This window comes from Mesocricetus auratus, unplaced genomic scaffold (assembly GCF_017639785.1).
Source record: "Mesocricetus auratus isolate SY011 unplaced genomic scaffold, BCM_Maur_2.0 Super-Scaffold_100003, whole genome shotgun sequence".
NCBI lineage: Eukaryota > Metazoa > Chordata > Mammalia > Rodentia > Cricetidae > Mesocricetus > Mesocricetus auratus.
The window spans coordinates 89578726-89600271 of NW_024429188.1; the positions used below are offsets into that span (position 1 = coordinate 89578726).

The 21546-nt window shown below is 42.4% G+C and overlaps 1 protein-coding gene across 1 annotated transcript; it reads left to right on the plus strand.

Moving 5' to 3' along the window:
* Positions 1 to 290: 290 nt before the first annotated feature.
* Positions 291 to 20985, plus strand: Atp1b4 (ATPase Na+/K+ transporting family member beta 4). Its single transcript, XM_005083110.3, has 8 exons — positions 291 to 411; positions 4671 to 4917; positions 8627 to 8755; positions 9013 to 9117; positions 13242 to 13438; positions 14877 to 14933; positions 17181 to 17276; positions 18096 to 20985. Exons 1-8 carry the CDS (start codon positions 349 to 351, stop codon positions 18255 to 18257), a joined length of 1056 nt encoding a protein of 351 aa, XP_005083167.1. The 5' UTR covers positions 291 to 348; the 3' UTR covers positions 18258 to 20985.
* Positions 20986 to 21546: the final 561 nt, after the last annotated feature.

Here is a 21546-nt window from a genome sequence, read left to right on the forward strand (position 1 = left end):
AAGAATATGACTTAAGATTTCCATTGAGCCCATCATATTTCGGGTGCTGCAGAAGGGCAAGGGGTGGAAAGGGGGCGGTGAGTTGCTCATCCTCGTGACCCAGAATATCTCCCCCTCCCTGTAATGATGAGCTTGCTTTTCCAAAAGGGCTTTCCTTTGATTCCAGGAAGCGGCCAACCAATGAGAGAGGAGCATGTTAGATTATTTTGGGGAAGGGCTCGTGCCAGCAAGGTTCACTTTTAGTAGGCGCCAAGTGTCCCCAGCAACCAGTGTCTCCTGTACCAGCAGAAGCTCCAGAACTCTGCCCTACTCGCCTGCCTCTGCGGCATCCTGGCCCACTGAACAGCCATGAGAAGGCAACTCCGCTCCAGAAGGGCTCCGGCCTTTCCCTACGGTTATCGCTACAGACTTGTGAGTCTCGGGGAGCCGAATATTTTGCTGCCCCTTTTTAAATTGGTTGGGTTGGGTGCTGTGTAGAGTTTGGATTAAGGCTGCCTTGCCTTGGAATAAAGTGGAATAAACAACGTTTAGGAAATCCCAGACTTGGGAGGAAAGTGACTCCCTGCATCCCAGGGCACCCTAAGTTGCTCGGTGGAAGGAGGGCTGCTCTCTTTGTGGGGGAACAGAGATAAAGGAATGGGAAGATACCTGGGAATAAGCTTTATCTTAGGAGTCTAGAATATGAACAGACCTTTGGCAGATGGGAGTAGAGAAAGAGCAAGAAATTTTGCCAGGAGAAAAGGGAAAGAGAAGAGGCGCTGCCTGGCCAGCTGTTTCAGTCCCTTTGGGTGGTGGCTTTTAGGAACCAGCTGCTCTTTTTCTAAGGTCAAAATTCAAACTATAGCTAAAAATCACAGGATCCTTGACAGGAACTATAAGGAAGCCTAGACATAATCTCCCCAGAATCCCTCCCTATGTTGAAGGAAGGCTGCTGATGGTAGCCTCCTTCTGAAGTTAATAGGGGGCCAGACTGACTTGCAAGTTAGTGGGGACCCCAACATGAGAATGTGCATCTTGTCTGTGATTTGTGCTCTTTCCACTGTGTTTACGGTATACAACCTCTTGAAGCTCCGATCCACTATCACCCATTTCATTACCTTGTCTGCCACCCTACTTTATCAAACACATATATCCACGCTCATGCACACACACTCACACGTAACTTCTGTACCACTGTGTACTTACAGGTTCCTTTACAAATGCATTTGGTCCAAATGTGTCTTTGCATTTACTTTGCTCTAAACCATAAATGCATGTCTGTATCTATTCAGGTGGGGTACTCTGAAACCCAAGAAGACTAGTAGATGCGCCCCAAGAAAGCAAGGCATAAACCTTTTTTCTTCGCATATGACCACTTATATGCCTAAGGAATTCAGGGAAAATTGTCAAGATTGAGCAGAAAACAAAATGAACAACAACACAATTCTTCTAACCTCATATCAACCACTAAGGGAATTTCTTAACACTGTGATGTCGAATCTTTATTTTAATACCTGCAGTTTCTTCCCTCTTAAGATCCATCACGGTCTATGGAGTATATAGCTGTACATTACTGGGTTTCTTTTCTATGTTGAATTGGTAAAATTGTTGTGTTTAATTCCAACTATTCATCTAGAAGTTTCGATTTTAAGTGCCACAGGAGATCTTGCTCTTTATAATAGCTGATCAAGTTAAAATAAATCATTTGATGCAATTGTATGTGTAATTTTTTTCCTTTTAAATTATCCAGCCATTTAGATGTTTGTATGATGTTACTCGATGCAAGATCCAAATTTATCCTTTGGGTCATACTGCTTGTTTGTATATTTGTTTATATATTTAGATTGCTCAAAATGGAGCTACCTTCTGTCCTTCAGGCTTCCCTTTTAGGGAAACATGAGGGCCCCAGCACACACCCACTACCATATCTGAGCATGCTCACACTCCCTATCACATGAGGGTGATGCCACTTTAGGAAACTGACAGAAACAGAACCTTGGATGAACGTCCTCATCGCCAAAGCATTTCCTACTGGACTGCATTAAATAATTACATGGAAGTGCATTTTTTCACAGGATTTTGTTGACAAGGAGTCTTCGGAAAAAGTCTGTCTTGCACATGCGACACTTCCCTAACCCTGGAAGCAGGGAAGAGGAAAAGGATATTTTGGGTTCCTGAAATAAAGTTCTCCAAGAAGATTAATTCTTCCTGGAAGGATAAGACTTTAATGACAGCCATTTAAATAAGATTATTGGGAGAGCGTATATCTACAAATAAAATAAAGTCTTGGCCATGACCAGATGCTTCCTCTGGAGAGCAGAGGTGGTAGGTAGGCACAGGCAACAAAAGGAAGTCGTTCCAGAAATATAAAGGGATTTGAAGTCCTTCCTGATGAAACGTCACATTTTAAATTCAGTGAGAATTTGGTGCATGGGTTTCCTAGGGACCATGATGACTAGGCAATCTAGTACGTATGACTTCTGAGGTTAAGGGTGACAAACTTTGTGAGAATATCCCTCCGGAGTCCAGGCAGTAGCGCTGAGAGTATGCACTGAGTGCTTTGCTGTGGGCTTCACACTGTGAATAGACCATAATATGTTAGGAAATATGGGCCTGCCTTCCACCTGTACGCTCAAAGCCTGATTTGGGAGATAAACGTGAACATACGTTCACACACAAGAGAGCCATTTAAGATTGTGCATCGATTCATTTAGCACTGAATGGTAGGCAAGGTTGATTTTCCTAAGCCTTATACTGTGAGTCCAAGTCAAAGTCAGAAATCCTTGATTATAAGCACCTACATTTCGGGAACCCAGACTCTAAGACATTATCATGTTCATAAATCTGCTAAGCCACTTCTAGCCACTTGTGTTCAATGTGATGGAGGAGAAACTGTGCAGAGTATCAAGAGACACAAGTTCCGAGACTGTCAACTCTGTCATGGATTTGCTGTGTGGCTTTGGCCAGATCCTCTCCCCTCTCTGGAGCTCATTTGGACAATCATAATTTGGAAGCCCCCGTAAGTTCTGATATGGTATGTGATGCGGAGCTGTACGCTTGAACAAATTACAGAGCAATTTAAGGGTGCTGGTTATCAAGAGCTAGAGAGCTCTGGGCAGACTAAGTGCAGAGGGCAGACATTTGTCATTCTGTAACACTTTCACTGACCTGAACAATCCAGTTTGCTCAACTCTCTGCTAAAGGCAGCATGGGTAGCTGAGTGCCCTCTAAGTGGCCTTTGAGGAATCGGGCAGGAAGGGGGCAGCACAGAGTCCATGGCCTCTAGCATTTGACACATCCAACCCGACAGGTGCACCAGCCCTGACACTCTTCAGACTTGGACAACATAGAGAAGGGAGGGTGGCCTGATTTTCTGCTCTTGCAGTAAGCCTTGGCAAACTCCCAAAGAGCAAGGGTACAAGCCTCCAGCCTTTACGTCAGAGGCATATGAAATACCACTGGCGATGTCTGGGTTTTTCTTTTCCTTTCTTTCTTTCCTCCTCTCTTTCTGGTTTGTTTAACTTTCTTAAAACTATTCAAAGATTACTGCTTCAAATTTCAAGTACTGGCTGTAATCAATTGACAAATATATGCTGAGTACTTACTTGTTGCCCAACTTTTGATTTTATATTTTTATTTAATTTTAAAATTAAAATATAACTACATCCTTTCCTCCATTCCCTTTCCTTCCTCTAACCGCTTCTATTTGTCGCCCCTACCTTTACTCCCTTTCAAATTCATGGCCTCTGTCTTGAAATATATATAATATATATTTTATATTTATTATATATTATATATATCCTGCTCAGTGTTATTTCCATGTGTATGGTGCACCCAACTTTTTCTCAGAGTTTTTATTTAATTTAAATAACATTTTTCAATTATTTTACATATCTACCACAATTTCCCCTCCCTCCTTTCCTCCTCCCCTGCCCCCACCCCTCCCCCTCCCCTACTTCCCATCTACCCACCTCCTCATCCACTCCTCCATCTCCATTCAGAAAAGGGTAGGCCTCCCATGTGTCCATGTGGGCCCGACTTTTTAACTAAGCTACAGGGGGAAATAAAGGAAGTATCTTTTGGGATCTCATCTCTCAGGGGTTCTGTCCATCTAGCTTAAAACAGGAAGCAGGAAATGAGTCCTTGTTTGTGTTGGGAAGGCAGTGGAAGTCTTGAGGAGGGGTACAGCAGTTGGCTTCTCCTCTTGGTATCTGCCTAAGCCTATTTTTAGATGCAACTAAGGGTGGTGAGGTCAAGCAGCTGAAAGTGCACAGAGCATTAGGACAAAGCTGGCTTGAGCTGGGAAGTTGCCATCACAGGCATAAATGTCCAAGACTACTCCGTCCTTCAGTGTGAGCTCAGGTCAGTCCTGATAGGGCAAAGTTAAGTGGGAGGCCAAGCACCGGGACAGAGCAGTGGCATGAGATGTCATAGAGGATGAACCTAAAAACCTGATGTTGAAAGGAAAATGTAGCTGTGGGAATAATTCACTATGAGCTGTAGAAAGGATGCTTCCTCCAAAAGAATGGAGAAAGAAAGTTCACGTCTTGCAACAATGGGTGTTTTTCTGGGGAATGTGGAAATTTGAAACACCTCCAAATCCTGAGTTGTTTCCATTTAGTTTTGGCTGGTGGGATATGCCATTGGAATTTGTTTTTCACGGAGAGGTTTTTGTTTTGTCACTGCTCCAGGATGATCAGGATGAAGTGAATCAGAACTACTTAGCAGATGAGGAGGAGGAAGCAGAAGAAGAGGCTCAGGTGATGACGGTGCCTGGTCTGGAGGAAGAGGAAGAAGAGGAGGAAGGAAAAGAGGAGGAGGAAGAAAGGGAGGAAGAAGGTCAGGGTCAGCCCACAGGCAATGCCTGGAGGCGGAAATTACAGATCGTGACTGAATACCTGTGGGACCCGGAGAAAAGGATGTCTCTGGCCCGAACAGGTCAGAGTCGGAGTAAGTCCCATTCATCCCAATGCCCCAGTCTGCTGTCCTTGGCTTTTGATGTGTATCCAGAGCTCCTTGGCTGTACACTGGATGGGTTTGTTACATATTTCTCTTAACATTTCACAGAAAGACACCAATCGCTGGTGACATCCTTGGACTGACGACTGATCAGATCCATCAGAAAAGCCACTAAATTGATGAATAAGACTGAATGTGTGACTGAAATCTACTAGTCTCAATGTGCAGTATAAAATAACATTGAGAATGAGTTGAACGAGCACAGGACTTTTTTTTCACGCCCCAGTCCTGTCACTTTCTATGCATGTGACTATAGGCTCATCATTTATTCCCTCATAGCTTCAGTTTCCCCACATGCCAAATAGGAAAGTGGGGGATTCTGCTTTCCCTCTCTGACAGCATAATATAGGGCAAAAAGCATAAGGTTGAAAGGAATATGTAGAAGGCTATTTCTAGGTTACAAGACCAAGGCCCTGCTACCCTGACTACAGCTTTGTAAAGCCTTATCAGTTCACTTACCAGTGTCCAAGAAGGAGAGTGTCCAGAAGCCTATCCAGACCCCAGCTTGTGAGTGCTTTATACCTTCATGGTAGACGGAAAATTTGCTTTTAAAGAGATCATTGCTAGGGACTAAGGTTGAGTTTCCTTGTTGATCTATCATTGATAGAATTTCATATCTTAGCTCTTTCTCTTTATATCACATGCTGCCACCATTTTTTACTTCACAAATTGCCCAGAACTCCCATCCCAGGGTGCTACTCACTTCTTAAACTATAACTGTGGCACCTTCTCCTCAGGAGGTTTTGTGGGTAGTAAAATTCATCCTTGCCACATTCTGTACAGCCCAGAAAAAAGAAAGCAGCTGCTGATTCCTATCCTAACTCATTAAATCTTAAAAGGAAATTTAAAAAAAAAACAGTGGAAGCCATGGATGAAGGTAATCCTCTGCTGCCAAGGGTCTGGGTTGTTGAAGTCCGTGACTATTCCTTCCAAAGGCCCTTTTGGCTAAGAATCGTCTGTTTTGTAGTCAGTGCTGTTAATTCAGCCAGTAGCCAGCTCTATTTCCTGGAATTAGGAAGAGCAGGTGTGAGTCTCTAAACCACGCCCCATCTATCTCCCTGTCACTCCCTCTTCCTCAGTTCCCAGCCCCATCCCTGCCCATCGCTGGAACTGTAACTAATGTACCATTTAAGGAACATTCCAATGTTCTGGAAGCTGCAGACAAATGCTGGCCACTCATTGGCACTCCAGAAGGGGCACAGCTGTTTCGTCCTTGCCTAAAGAGGACTGGAAAAACAGGCCTTGGGAAATGCAAGAACAATTCTGGGAGGAGGACCCATACTTTAACCCTTAAACAACCATTGGAACTTCCCCAGATATCGTCCATCTAAATTGCTCTGGTGGATGACAAGCTGTAAGACAACAAAGAGAGAGGAGATAGACCATAGGGGTGCTTCTGCAGCCAGACCCATGGTTCATAGGTCTTAGGCTAGCCCAGTAATTAGACACCTGTCAGATTGTTCCATGGCAAAGGGCAAATGTTCATATGATACATACATCATGAGGTGCATGCATTACTGACAGCTAAGTAACCAAAATACTGACAAGAATCATATGAGGTAATAATATTATTATCCCATTTTACAAATGCAAAAATGGGCTTAGAGAGGCTGAGTAACTTGCCTAAAGTCACACAGTAACAAAGTAACTGACAGTTCTGGGATTTGAATACCAGAATCCATTATCTTGCCAGAATGCCTCACTATCTTCATAAATCTGAACAATGAGTAAGGCCCTCCCTGATTTGTAAGGTCTCAAAAGATTGGCTGCTTCGTTGGGTAAAAAGTTGGGAGCACAAGCCTTTAGTGGTCTGTTCAAGCCTGGGTGGGGAATATTCAGGACAGACACCTAGAGGAGGCCCCCAGGTAAAACTATCTATCTGGAGCAGGAAGGTTTAGAAAGACTGACAAGTTTAAATGGGGCAATGCTTGCTTTTGCCTGAGGGGAGGTGACAGACTAAACTAGCACAGTACCAAGGTCATCTCTCCTCATGTAGGGCCAAGGGGACTCATTACTAATGCCTTTATCTTATCTACAGCTTTCTGGCCCACACATTTTGAGGCAGAAAGAAGATATTGCCAAGGGAATAAACCCGTGTTCATTCCCTTGATTCCTCTTCATGCTTGAAAATGGATCTCTTGGCCCTCTAGGATGGCTCTGGGCTGTAGGTCTATTCCCAGGATGGGAATTGGAGTGGAGAAATGGAGGCAGATACAGAGGACATTCCCCATTTAGGATAGCTAGTGAGCAACAGGCTAGAACCACAGGCACACAGACATGGTTGTTTCTTCTCTGGGGACTCCAGCTAAATCAATGTGTCCATGTCACAGTTCCGTTTCAGCTCATCTTACACAAACATAAAAGGTCAGTTCCATTTCCAGCTGGATAACTATAGTCAGTCTCTCTCTTTCTCTCCCCCTGCCCACCAACTTTATTTGGTTCATTATGCAATTTAAAAAATTTGAACTCATTTTGAGGTGCAGTGAGGCTGTGTGGTTTATCCCAGTTTCTGATTGATGATTCAGTTCAAATCTGTAGTTCCAGCATCATGTCACTTCTATGGTGAAGCCAAATACATTTGCCTGAGAGGTTCCCAAGGAAGGATAGAAAAGAGCACTGGGCAGCCATGTCATGCTCATTTGCGTCACCCTGTGCTACATAGTCCTGGGACAAGCGTAATCCTAATACAACCTGCAGAAGGGCAATTCATACAACCGTGCATCTGAGCTTACAGCAATAATAACAATATTAATAATAGCAATAATGATGGATGCCATTTATAGAACACTTAGGATCTGCCAGGCAATGTGCCATGGTATTGATATGCATTCTTTAATGTAGCAAGTACTACGCTACTGTCCTTGTTTACCAGATGAGGACACTGAGGCCCAGAGTGTCAAACATCATATCCAATATTAAACAGCCAGAAGTGGTAGAATCAGGATAAGATTATGAAAGTCTGAATTTCAGATACTGTCAGGAATATGGATAAATATATGCTGAAGATTCTACAACTTTCCCAAATTCACATACAGCAAGTATCAGTGATTAAGTACCATTTCTTCCTGCTGTCCTCCCCAACCTTCATTATGGTCTCTTTGGAAAGAAGAGCCACTTAAACTTTGCTAGGGATGAATAAGATTTTAAATAAGTAGTCAAGGATAAGCCTTGATTAGAAGTAAGTCCAGTGGAAATGAGTCAAAGCTTGAATTCTAGGTCATGTGAAAATAAATGCTGTTTTTCAACCCCTTGCAAATATCTATAATCACTTAAGCTAAATTGCTAAGACACCTGCCATAATGAAAGACAAAGAATGATCTGTATTCAGGACATCAGCCAAGGTCCAGAAGACTCCCAAGCAATCTCCCCTCTGCTCTCTGTTGAAGTACACTCCCTATAATCTTGTTCATAGTCATCTTGTGCTCAGCAACACTTTCCACTGGAGATAAGAAAGGAGAAACTGCATTCAGACCCCCGACACAGTCAATCTTCACCGATTCCAGGTCGACAAAGTCCAATAAGAAAGGCTACCCTGAATCTGCCCGAGTTGATTATGGTTCATGAGTTCAGTGGGAAGGTGGGACTTATTGGCAAGCACTGACTACTGTCATCTTCAATTGCTCTACAGGTCTGATTTTAGTCATTTACTTCTTCTTCTATGCCTCCCTGGCTGCTGTGATCACCCTATTCTTGTACATGCTGTTCCTAACCATCAGTCCCTACATGCCAACCTTCACTGAGCAGGTGAAACCTCCCGGTGAGTGTGCCCAAATGCCCTGCATTGTCAGAACTCTCTGGACAGAAATCTGCTTGCACAGCATGTTCGGCCTCAATTAACTTTGCTTCTTCCCAGCAATGACTTAGAGATTCAATTATTAAGAGGAAAAGTGAAACAGTACTTGGCAAATTACGGTCCTTTTCATTTTGATTGCCTGGAGGGTGGTATCACAGGAATCCATATAGAAAAAAGTCCAAGAATGGGTTAATATATCCAAGACCTGTTTTCATTGCCAGGAGTTATGATCAGACCCTTCGCTCACAGCCTTAACTTCAACTTCAACGTTTCCGAACCTGAAACTTGGCAGCATTATGTGATTAGCCTAAATGGCTTTCTCCAGGGTAAGTTCCCCTGAGCAGTGGAAATCTCTTTAGAAAAGTAGTGGGTGGGAATCCAAAATTCAAACTCCATGTGGCCCGGAAATCTGATGTAGTCACTCCTACCCATCATGGTCCTGTGTCATTTTGTATGCCTGCCAGCACCCGTTATACGGTTTTAAAAATGCTGACTGTGTGTTGCCCAATGTGAGCTCTTTAAGGCACACAGCTTGTTTTCTCTTTATGAACACCCTCCAGCACCCAGTTACATCTAGACTACACCCAGGTGATCATCTTTCTGTGTGACCTCTTATAAAAGATAATTCTAAGGGAGAAAATGGCAGCGAAGGGGGGTTGTTCTCCAGGGTCCCGCCTCCTACACTTTCTCGGGGTAAGAGAAATCTGGAGACAAGCTATCTTGAAGAGGGAAAGTGTCTTTTGGTAATAGCAATTTAGAAAGGAGTGAGAGGACTAAATCTCTAACTAGCATTTTGATCTCAAGTATTTTGAGAATTCCCGTGTCTATAGTGTTCTCAGATACACTTTCCAGGACAAAAGAATGGCCTTGTTTTTCACTCCATGAAAGCGAAGGTGGTAGTAGTTTGGGGAGTCTGTGGAACTTTAGGAGAGAGAACAGCTCCAGAAGAAGTGAGGTCCTGGGAGGCAACCCTTGAGGCCTTATAGCCAGCCCTCACTCTGCTTCCTGAGTGTGGATGTAATGTGACCACCCAGCTGTCCACCCCTGCCACGGTGCCTTTCCTGCCGCCATGTGTTCTCTATCATGATGGACTGTAGCCCCCCCAAAAAACCCATGAGCCAAAATAAACCCTTTCTCCTTGAATTTGCTTCTGCTGGGGTATTTTGTCACAGCAACACAGAAGTAACTAAGAAGCCCAACTTGGAAATGACAGCACATGCCTGTAAAATAAACATTCAGGAGTTTGAGGTAGGAGGATAACTTGGACTTGGGAGTTCCAGACCAGCCTGAGCTATGGAGGAAGACAACCATCTCACAATAAATACATAAATGAATACCATCTTGAAGTTTGCATTGCTACCCCTAAATTTTGTAGATAGGGACACTGAGCTAGACTGCTTTGGATAGCCTGGCCTGGCTAAAATGGGGTGGGGGTGAAGGTAGCTAGTAGAATATATATTGATTTAGGGGAACTGTCTCTTAGCCTAGAAGTGTTACTTTTTTTAAATAGGGTCTCTTTTCTTTTAAAGATTTATTTATTTATTACATATACAGTGTTCTGCCTACATACCAGAAGAGGGCACCAGATTGAATTATAGATGGTTGTGAGCCACCATGTGATTGCTGGGAATTGAACTCAGGACCTCTGGAAGAGCAGTTAGTGCTCTTAACCACTGATCCATCTCTCCAGCCCCGGAAGAGTTACTCTTAAACATGTACGTTTTGTCATTCAGCTTTCACCAGGCAGTATTTGTCCTTGTTTTTTAAATGAGAGAATTGCAGCTCAGAGAGGCCAAGTAACTTGATCACAAACTCCTGGCGGCAGAGTCACTTTGTGAACCCACATGCTTCGGTGCTGTCTGCTACTCAAAAGTGGTAGCCTAAGATCTGCAGCATGGGCATCACACAAGTGTTGGTAGAATCTCAGAATATATCCATAGCTATTGAAGCAGTATCCATTTCACATTTTTCAGGTGATTCGTGTGCACTTTTAAGCTTGAGAAATGGCATATCTCCTAACTATGCTGTTGCCATTTAAGTGGGAGTTAGGAACTCAGCCTTGTATTAGTAACACTCACTGCTATTTGGGGTGAGACAGCTTCAGAGTGCGCACCTGTAGAATGACAGAGCTGGCTTCTTTCTGGTCCCTGTAGTTCTATTTTGAACCACGAAAGTATTTTGGGCATCTTAGTCAGCACAGCATCTTTCTTTTAAAATGCTTGTGAGCTATTTCAAATATGCATATTGCCAGACTTTCTCCCGAGGAAATCCCTGCGATAAGATAGTAGATGCGAAATTACCAGTTTTGACCTGGTGATGAAGGCAGGGAACAACAGGAAGGCATTGGGTTACTTATGAAGAGTTTGGACCTTCTAAATCCACATATGCTGTGTTGATACAGGAGAGAACCTGTTACTGCAGCCTCAGAAGGCAGAGACACGAAACCCTGACTAGTGAGACTAGCCATACGGTTGATCTCCGTGTTTGACTGAAATACCCTTGCCTCAATACATAAGGTGGAAGAGCAAGCCAAGGAGATTCCCAAGCTCAGTCTTGGGTCTCCACATGAACATGCACAGGGTATATATGTATACACACACACACACACACACACACACACACACACCGCATACATAGCACCTATGCATGAAAATAAGAAAAAATAATAGATAATATGTCCTTCCCAAAAGGAACTATCTGAAATAAATATCCCGGAGCATCAATTTTGTTCCTATGAGAATGGGAAGTTTGCAGTAAATACCACACCCATGTCACATTTTAAATGGAACTACCTTGAGAAAAATGCTGAGCAATGCGAGTGCAGTTTCTATTTTAAAAATTAATATTTGAGCATAGTTCCTATTCCTTTAAAAAGATTAAAACAAATTCTTGAACTAAATGTAGTTTTGTCAAGATAAAAAATGTAGCCATATTAGTGTGCATCTAAAATTCTCTGGACTGGGAACATAGCTTAGTGGTAGAGCCTTTTCCTGTTATGTACAAGGTCCAGGACTGCAAGTAAAATTCCCAATGGAGAGGAGAGATAAATAAAGACATAATGGTATCTATATGTGAAAATACTACAATGAAACCTATTTTTGTATACTAACTTAAATGCAATTCAACGTTTAAAAGTTGAGGAATTTTAAGAAAAATAAAATAAAATTCCCAGTTACATCTTGATAACATTATATTCAAGTCAGAGTCTATCTAGATGTGGAACCAGCTGTCCTTTCTGAGTTTGACCTCTGCTGGTTCACAGGTGTACAGTCTTTTCTAAACAAGTGAGTGATTTCAGACAGGGCAGCATGTCTGGATGCAAGAGGATTCACAGTACTCCACCATCGAGAATGATGCAGTACATTTCCAAAGCCCATTTTTATGGAATCTGAGGGCTCAAATAGTGAACACATGAATAGCCTCAGTTCTCTGTCTGAGATGTGTAGCTGGGACAAATGTTATAATCTGTCTAACACAAAAGGACCAGAACGCAGAGTATCTCAGACTTAGAGAAGCCCTCACTCTCTTGGTGGAGACCCTGTAGTTGTCATCAGTCTTGAACTTTCAATGTAAACTTCCTTTTTGCAGTGGTAACTTGCCTCTTTAGAAGTTGAGGAGTTGTTGTTTTTGCCCTCCTCTTCTTCTCTCCTCTCCTGCTTTCATATTCCTTCTGTTCCTCCCACCACAGCTGCCTGCCCTTGACCTCAAAGGGAGACATTTCCCAAATTGAACTTAAGGAATTTTAGCCTAGAAACAGCCTCGTGACATATACTCTGCCTTGATACAATGTAGCTACTCTTCCAAAATCGACTGATACAGGCCCATTCTTCTCTCAGAATAGGAGGGATGGCCACTCCAATTTTGTTGTTGGTCGTACACAAAAGGAAATAATGGGAAATAGAAAAAAGTTATAAGATGATCAATCTATAACCCTGAGATGGACACTTGAAAGTTCTAAAGAAAAGAGAAGCAAGGGACACTTGAAAGTTCTAAGGAAAAGAGAAGCAAGGGATTATACCATCAGGTGGACTGAGAGATAAGAAGCCTTCCTAGAGCAGTGGTTCTCAACCTGTGAGTCACAACCCTTTTAGGTATAGCTTATCAGATATCCTGTATATGGGATATTGACATTATGACTCAAAACAGTAGCAAAGTTAGAGTTATTAAGTAGCAATGAAAATAATGTTGTGGTTGGGAGTCACCACAACACGAGGAACTGTATTAAAGGGTCACAGCATTAGGAAGGGTGAGAACCACTGTGTAGATGGATGATGATAGGAATATCCCTCAGGTACCTAATACCATTCCACGGGATTAAGGTAGAGCAGGAGAACTTCTGAAGTACAAGCAATGTGAGGAAAGAGACTTAGAGAAAAGCACTAAATAAAAGTGTGGGTTTCCCTTCTAGCACTTTTGTAACATGACCTTTTGCCACTCACATATGCTGTAGGCTATAATGACAGTCTTCAAGAGGAAATGAATGTAGATTGTCCTCCGGGACAATACTTCATCCAAGATGGAGATGAAGATGAGGACAAGAAGGCCTGCCAATTTAAGCGTTCCTTCCTGAAGAATTGCTCTGGACTGGAAGACCCTACTTTCGGATACTCTACTGGACAACCTTGCATTCTCCTCAAGATGAACCGGGTATCTTAGCCTTTGGGATATGTTGATGATAAGTGGATGTGTAGCGTAAGAGAGTGTGGAAACCACATGTCTGTTGGACTCTGGTATTTACACACTGCGGGTTTAGCCATTTTTAGCCATCAATCAAAAATGCAAACAACCAGACAAATTTATTTTTCCTGAACATTTTCTAGTGTCCTTCTTCCTGTACACAAACCTGCCCCTTGAGGGCCACTGATTAAATGTGATGGAGTGTGTCTCTAAACTCAGCACTCAGGAGGCAGAGGTAGGAGGGTCTCAAGATCCCAGACATACTCAGTCTCAAAAATAAAATGGGGGTACTGAGTTGTTTGGAACACTGGGTTGATATGGGGACATGATGGCGAGCAATTCTTATGTTTTCATGTCACTTAAAAATGTACTGTTCCAGGCCAGAGAGATGGCTCAAAGGCTAAAAGCCCTGGCTGCTCTTCTAGAGGACCTGGGCTTGGTTCACAGCTTCCACATGGCAGCTCACACCTGTCTGTAACTCCAGGTCTCAGGGGATTCAACACTCTCTTCTGGCCTCTGCAGGCATTGGGCATGCATATGGTGCACACACATACATACAGGCCAAACACCCACACACATATAAATTAATAATTAATGTTTAAAATGCACCTTTTTGAAAAGCATGCCTTCCTTACAGAGTGGCAGAAACTTTTGCTAAATATAGTCTTAGTGAAACTAGGAAGTTCTTTACATAGTTTTGGTTATTTTGCAGCAGCTTTTTTCCCTCTGTGTATAAACCTAAGACACAAATATATCAAGGAGCAAGCTGGGCTATGTAACTCTGAAGTTGTTTGTAACATTTTTGAAAGGGGGCATAGATGAAATTTATATGTGAGGAGTGAGGAACAAAAGCAGGGAGAAAAATTCCATTTTTGCTGTGTAATCCATTTCTTTTACTTAAATTTTATTTTATTGGGGGTGTTGAAAGGGTAAAGGGCAGTTACAAAGGGCCAGGGAGATGAGTGGCATTGGGATACATGATGTGAAATCCACAACGGGTCAATATAAAGTTAAAAGAAAATAATGAGTAAAGGAAGATAAATATAACTATACATGGACAAAATGATAATTTGTTCATTAAAAAATCACAAGACACGCATTCAGAAAATATACCATCAATATTTGTGTAACATGTTTCTTAAGAAATTCAAAAATAGGTTGGGCGGTGGTGGCGCACGCCTTTAATCTCAGCACTTGAGAGACAGAGATAGGCAGATGTTTGTAAGTTCAAGGCCAGCCTGCTCTACAAAGTGAGTTTCAGGACAGTCAAAGTTATTACACAGAGAACCCCTGTCTTGAAAAAACAAAAATAAGTAAAACAAAATAAATAAATAAATAGATAGATAAATAATGGATAAATAAACAAACAAATAAATAAATAAATAAAGCACTGGTTTTCTTTCATTAGATTGTAGGCTTTCGGCCTGAGCTTGGAGATCCTGTGAAGGTGTCCTGCAAAGTTCAGGTAAACTATCCTTTTGAGTAAGTATACTTAACAATTTTGTTTCAGGCAAACAGATAGTTCTGTTCCAAGGACTTCTACATGGGTGATAAATAGGAAAATCATTAGTGTTTTTCATAATTATTCCTCCTTTTAGTGAATTAAGGGCTTCTTATTTGCAGAAAGCATTCAATGTGTGTGTGTGTGTGTGTGTGTGTGTGTGTGTGTGTGTGTGTGTGTGTGTGTTTTACACCTGTGAAAGCCAGAGACAGAACCTCAGCTAGGGGCCATAGCAGGGAGCAACACTGTGCCAAGACATTAATTGGGATCCTGTTTACACTTTGCTTTTATTTCTAATGGCTTGTTTCTTTGAACTAAACAAGCAGCTTTCATTAGAGTCATTAGTCCCTGATTTTAAAACTGAATTTCACATTTTACAGCAATGACCAGTGGCACTGGGTGTTGTAGTAACAAATGACTACAACAGAAGTATAAACAGAAGTCCATTAATATGCTAATTAACTGTCCTTCAAGGGACTATTGACTCCTATCTCATCTGCACCAATTAGTTCCTTTGTAGGCAAAACCCCTCAATTTTGGCATTGCTTCTTAAACAGGCAGTAGCTCCCTTCTGTTCAGTGACATCATCTGCATTCCCTAGCCTTGGACAGTTGTCTTGCAAACATTACAAAAATAGTCATTGTCAGAACTAGGAATAAAGCAGACAACTCTAGTCTTCATGGGGCAGAGCAGCCACTCAGCCACATTCAGCAAGTGTTTATTGATCACGTATAATATTCTAGGTATTTAGCTAGCTGTTGGGGATGTCTAAGTAAACATAACTGAAATCAGTGCCAAGAAGTATTAAGAGACAGAATGAAAGGTACTGAGAGGGCCCGAAAGAGAGAATGGACGTTTCCATGGGAGGTGGTAAAAAAGGAAGGTGAGCTTTATCTCATAAGGTCAGACAATATTTGCCAGCTGAACAAGGTGAGAACAGAAGAGCGTTCATTCTGCTGAGATGCACATGTGTGTGCATAAAGTCACATGTGGGGCATGACTACAAACTAATGGGTTGATCCCGCAGGCCATCATTAAAGAGAAATTCATTCATTTTTGAAGATATGAATAAGTCATAAAGACCAGTGCAGTCTAAAGTAACAGCAAGTGCCGTGTCACTGAGCCTTAATCTAACGTATTAATTAGGCCAACTTCTATTTGCATTTCCCTAATGTAAGCTGTTCATTTTCCAACTTATATACCGAACCTTACTGAGAATGATCCTTTTAAAAAATAGAAACACTAAGCCAGGCAGTGGTGGTGAGCGCCTTTAATCCCAGCACTCATGAAACAGAGGCAGGTGGATCTCTGTGAGGTCGAGACCAGCCCTGTCTACAAGAGCGAGTTCTAGGACAGCCTCCAAAGCCACAAAGAAACCTGTCTCAAAAAAGAAAAAAAAATAGAAACACTAACAGTTTCTATACTTTTTAAAAAAATAATCAATACTGGTCAAATCCATACCCACTTGTAGCAGTCAAGCAGGATGAGGTAATAACCAAATATGATTATAGCATATAGTATATTGACAGAAGGGATCCTATGGCTCTAATGAGTAATTGGCTAATAGAGATGTACCCTTTGTCTGCACAAGCCCCCAAACTGTACCTATTTGTAACAGCCATAGTTAATGGGCATTCCATTACCGTGCGTGATATGATTAAGCGTAGCATGGTTTAATCATCCCCATTATTTGATTCCTCTTGCTTACTGTCTGAATTCTGTAGACAGAAGCATGCATTCAGATGAGCTAACCACAGACTGTATGGCTATACATCAGGTTTCTGTGTACCTGATCTGACTTCCAATAGAACTGAATCTGCAATGAAGACATAGGAAATGTTCTCTAATGTATACCTGCTTCAGCTGCAAAGCCAAGGCAGGGTCCCATACTGCGATTCTTTGGAAATAGGTTATAATCACAGGCTCTTTCTAGGACAGCACCAAGTACTCAAGGGCCTTTGAAGCCTTTCCACGTAGGACCCAAGAAACCAGAGCAGAGCCATACTTAACTTTGCCCTCAACCGCCCAGGCCTTCTTCTCAATTTTCTTTAAACTGTAAAGCCAAGGCACAGTCACACCCTGGAAATACTTCTCTAAGGACAAGTCAGGCTTGAGCTCTAGCCAATTCCAAGTTTAGGTCAAGTCCCTTTAGACTAGACACTAACTCACTCTGTAGCCCAACATCTCACCTCTGTTTGCTCTTGCTTACAGAAAGGTGATGAAAACGACATTCGATCCATCAATTACTACCCAGAGTCAGCTTCTTTCGACCTCCGCTACTACCCTTACTATGGCAAACTGACTCACGTAAGCTGTATCCTTCTTTCCTCCTGTTTCATAAAGGGCACAGAGACAAAGGAAGGGCTGCTTGGGATTGGTGAGAATTGGGGAGCAGTGGTAGTAACAGTCAGATGAGTAGCTGTAAATGATAAAGGGAGGGGGAGGTTACTCCTTGGAAAGACTGTCAAGGAAGGCCAGTTGTTGTGGCACACGCCTTTAAACCCAGCACTTGGGAAGCAGAGGCAGGTGGATTTCTATGAGTTCAAGGCCATCCTGGTCTACAGAGCGAGTTGCAGGACAGGCTCCAAAGCTACACAGAGAAACCCTGTGTCAAACAAAACAAAACAAAAGACTGTCAAATATGGTCTCATCTAAACACTTCAGTTTTCAGATGAGAAATTGGAGCTCAGAATGGGAAAGGGACTTACCCAAAGTTACACAGCTATTTAGTGGCCAAGCCAGGGAGAGACAGATGATTAACCGTGTGTTTAATGTCCAAGTAATCACACATTCCTGTGGGCCAGTGCAGGCTTCATTTCCAGTATAGAATCTTGAGGGATACTAGTCCTGGTTTGATTTATGGTCTGATATCCATAAAATCAAATCATTCTGAGTCAGAATTGGCTTCCCCCCAGAGGATAATCAGACATCTTGACATTGACTTATGAGAGAGCCATGTAATTTCTCCGAGGCAGGGAAAACATGTTGGTTGCTATGATCATTTGGGGCGTTGCATCATGAAGTCTGCTCAGTTCCCTTTGCCGAGGTTACCCTAACCTGTCTTGAGTCTCTAATCACCACCCCCATCCTTGACCCATTTAGAATCCATTGTTCTTTCACCTACAGGTTAACTACACCTCCCCCCTGGTGGCAATGCATTTTACAGATGTGGTGAAGAACCAAGCAGTGCCTGTACAGTGCCAGCTGAAGGGCAAAGGCATCATAAATGATGTCATCAACGATCGTTTTGTGGGGAGGATAGTCTTTACCCTGAACATAGAGACCTAGGAACTCCAGGGGCCGCTCCCACCAGTTCTGGTTGTTTTTTTGTTATTCCTGGTAGCACCTCGATTCCTTTTTCTTCAGTTAAGACACAGCCAGATGGACGCCTAAGACAGCAGATCATCTTTCCTTACCTTTGACGTGTGTATGAAGTGATATTGTGAGACCTGCTTGGTTTGTTTTTTTAAAGGTCATCTCTCCCGATGACAAATAGTCTATATTAATTTCCTCTCCTTCCTTTCAAATTCAGGCATATTCTTGCTGCTAGAAGTCTCACTGTATACACAAACAGTATCTGATAGCATTCACCATTGTCAGGACAATGTCTATCATGTTTTTCTAAGAATATGTTGGTTTTAGAGGTGATATTATTCCCAGCCAGGTGGATATTCTAACCCCACCCACCTTTAAAACTGCCTTTCTCAAAACACCAACACAAAACAAACCCAGATTATGCTATACCTAAAGCCACTCTCCATACAGAACTTTATATGGGGGAGGGGGCTTGAAAATTTGGCTGTCTCCCATAGGCGACTCAATACTGATTCAAGACGCCATTGTTTTCCGCCAGGACAGCAAGCAATGCTGACAGGTTATTGATCTGGTCTAGAGATGAAGACCTTCTGTGAGACTTTTTGTGGGGGGAGGTAGATCCTAGTGCAATTGAGGAGAAGTGGTAGCATAGGGATTTACTGGTTGTTGACTGCTCGATAGTATAATCGTGCAAAAGCAAAAATTCTTGCAAGCAAGCCTTTTCTCAACTCCTAGCAGAAGAGAAACTATGAAAAGTCTTCTTTGGTCAAATCTTCTTGGCCCATTTGCTTGATAGTTGTGTGGTTTTCTTTGAGATCAGCAGGGATGGGTGCCTTGACCCCCCAGCTATGACCTTGGGGATTGAAATTAGGGTTCTCTAACTAATACATGGCAAGACAGAAAGCTCCTGCCAGGCCTCCCTGAAGCCAATGCTCATTAGCCAGTTTTGCATTTACTTTAAAAATCACGAGGCAGATGTTTATCCAGGTTGTGGATCAGCCAAGTTGCTTTGTTTTTTCTTTGGCCATGTGACCATTCCAATTACTTCTTAAAGCCTCCACCAGGGGGAGGGCTGGAACAAAAAGAGGAGGCAAGCATTACAGACCAGCATAGTGTCTCAGGGTCCAAAGCAAACGAAAATTCCACTTACCAGCCTGCAGAGTCTGAATCTACACTACAATGTTTAGTTTCTCCAAGGACGTGCAACTGGAAGACTGCTGGGGAGGACTGTAGTATTGGGTGACAAGAGACGTAAATATAGCATATGGGAATGCTATGGGGAACATGAGGGGCAGTCACTCTCCCTGGCTGAGTAAGCAGCCGAGGAAATTACACATTCAAAGCCACGAGCACGAAGAAATCTCGTGCTTTGGTAAGTCTGAACAGTTCACATGAGAGCTCAGCGGAAATGCTGGGAGAGTGGATTGCATGAGTGTTCAGAAATGGTGAGTGAAAGGGAGTCATTAAAGTGTTGTAATCAGGGCATCTCTGTGAGCACTTTTGCATTTTCTCAAGAGCACTTGGGCAGTAATAGCATAAGGAATGAATCAAAGACAGAGAAGACAAGACCAAGACAGGAATTGGGGGAAGGAAGAGTATAACATGACCCAGGCTTTCGAGCTTGGCTAAAAAACTGTGAGTTGGTGATATTGTTAATCCTGCCTAGGTGTAAAAGAGCAAGTGATTGGAGAGGAAGTTGTTAAGATCACTTTGGGACAGATTTAGCTTGTGGTTTCCTCTGGTCAGACACTGATGTGGAGATATAAACACATGTAGAGTAGAAGAGAAGAAAAGCTGAGAACAAAAGCAACATTTGGTTAAGCGAACTTATTTAGGACGTGCTTAGTCTTGGGAACTTGAGCCAGTTGAGCTTGGGGGCTAGAACACACAGATCTAGCTCCTAACACGGTGCTTTTCTCTGGGTTTCCTGGCAGAATGGACTCCTATTGCCCTCGGGAATGTCCCTCCCAAACCCCGTATAGATCTTCTCCATAGACTAGAGAAGGGGTGACCACTTTTAACAAGCAGCTGAAGATGAGCGGGACAGCAGGGCTACATAACACACAGACACAAAGAATCAGACTCCTCTGGACCCTACTTTCTCAACAAGTTCAGTTTCCTAGCCTTTGAACAGGAGACTAAGGAAACGAAAAAGACAACAACTTGAGACCTCTTAAAAATGGCCTCAATCAAATTCTCAAGACTTAATAGCAAAAGAGTACACACCATCAGATCGGGAAAGGCTCTTTAGGGAAAACAACCTGCATTGCATCTGACTCCAGGTCCAGTGCTCTTTCTCCTCAGAGCCGCTGCTTACCAGCAAGTACCATCTTCTGAAAAACTCATATCCCAAACATTCTGAAATATGTCAAACTTGAGTTCAAATAATTAACATTTCGCAGGAATCCAACTACTGGTGCTATATTTTATACATAATACATGGTCCTGTTGAATATGTTTAACTATTAGGTAAAAAATTAGAAATGATTTTGTCATGTGTGTTTCTCATTCAATGGCAGATATCATGTCCACAGTTTCCAAGAAGTCTTGAAAAGTACCAAGACAGTTTGGGCTATCAGCTGGAACTTGAAAAACTAGCTTTCTTATACAAAACTGGATACTATACACAACTGGATTAATGAGTGTGTCCGTTCATGTGAGAGTCTAACTGTTCAATAAACTTCTAGTTGATTAATTTAAACAGGCTCCCATACTGGGCTGTACCAGGATTTGATTTGTATGCCATCTGTTGCCATGCACTTGGTTTCACTTGGTTGTCAATGAGAAATACTGCTTCCACATGGCTTCATGGATTTGTTCTTGCTATACTTTGTGTGTGATTTTTCACTTTGCACTGCTCTAAAATGATTATTCTGAAGTAATCTTCCTTAGGCACCCATTTACTCAGGGTCTTCATGTAGAAAATATTTATATTGTCTTGGGGAATTGGTGACAACAATAAATGAAATTACAAAGAAATGTATGAATTTCTCTTTCTGGATCGTATCATTGATTTTCCCCCCACAGGGATATTGGGCAGCAAGCCATATGGGAAAAAAGCTTGACAACTGATAACCTATTAGTTCAAGACCGGTTTTCTGCTCAATATTGTTTCTAACTCTTAGGATTTCATCTATAGGGACATGAAGCTAAAAGCTGTTTTATTTGAGGGCATTTCTTTTCAGTATCCATTCTCCACTTAAGACTGCTTTGTCATAGCAGTCTTACTTTGTCACTTTATTCCTCTTCTTTTTTTTCCTAA

Coding starts and splice junctions, on each gene's coding strand:
- Atp1b4 (XM_005083110.3), top strand. CDS start 349: ATGAGAAGGCAACTCCGCTCCAGAAGGGCTCCGGCCTTTCCCTACGGT. Junction 8,756..9,012: donor TGAGCAGGTGAAACCTCCCG/GTGAGTGTGCCC, acceptor TTTCATTGCCAG/GAGTTATGATCAGACCCTTC. Junction 14,934..17,180: donor AGGTGTCCTGCAAAGTTCAG/GTAAACTATCCT, acceptor TCTTGCTTACAG/AAAGGTGATGAAAACGACAT.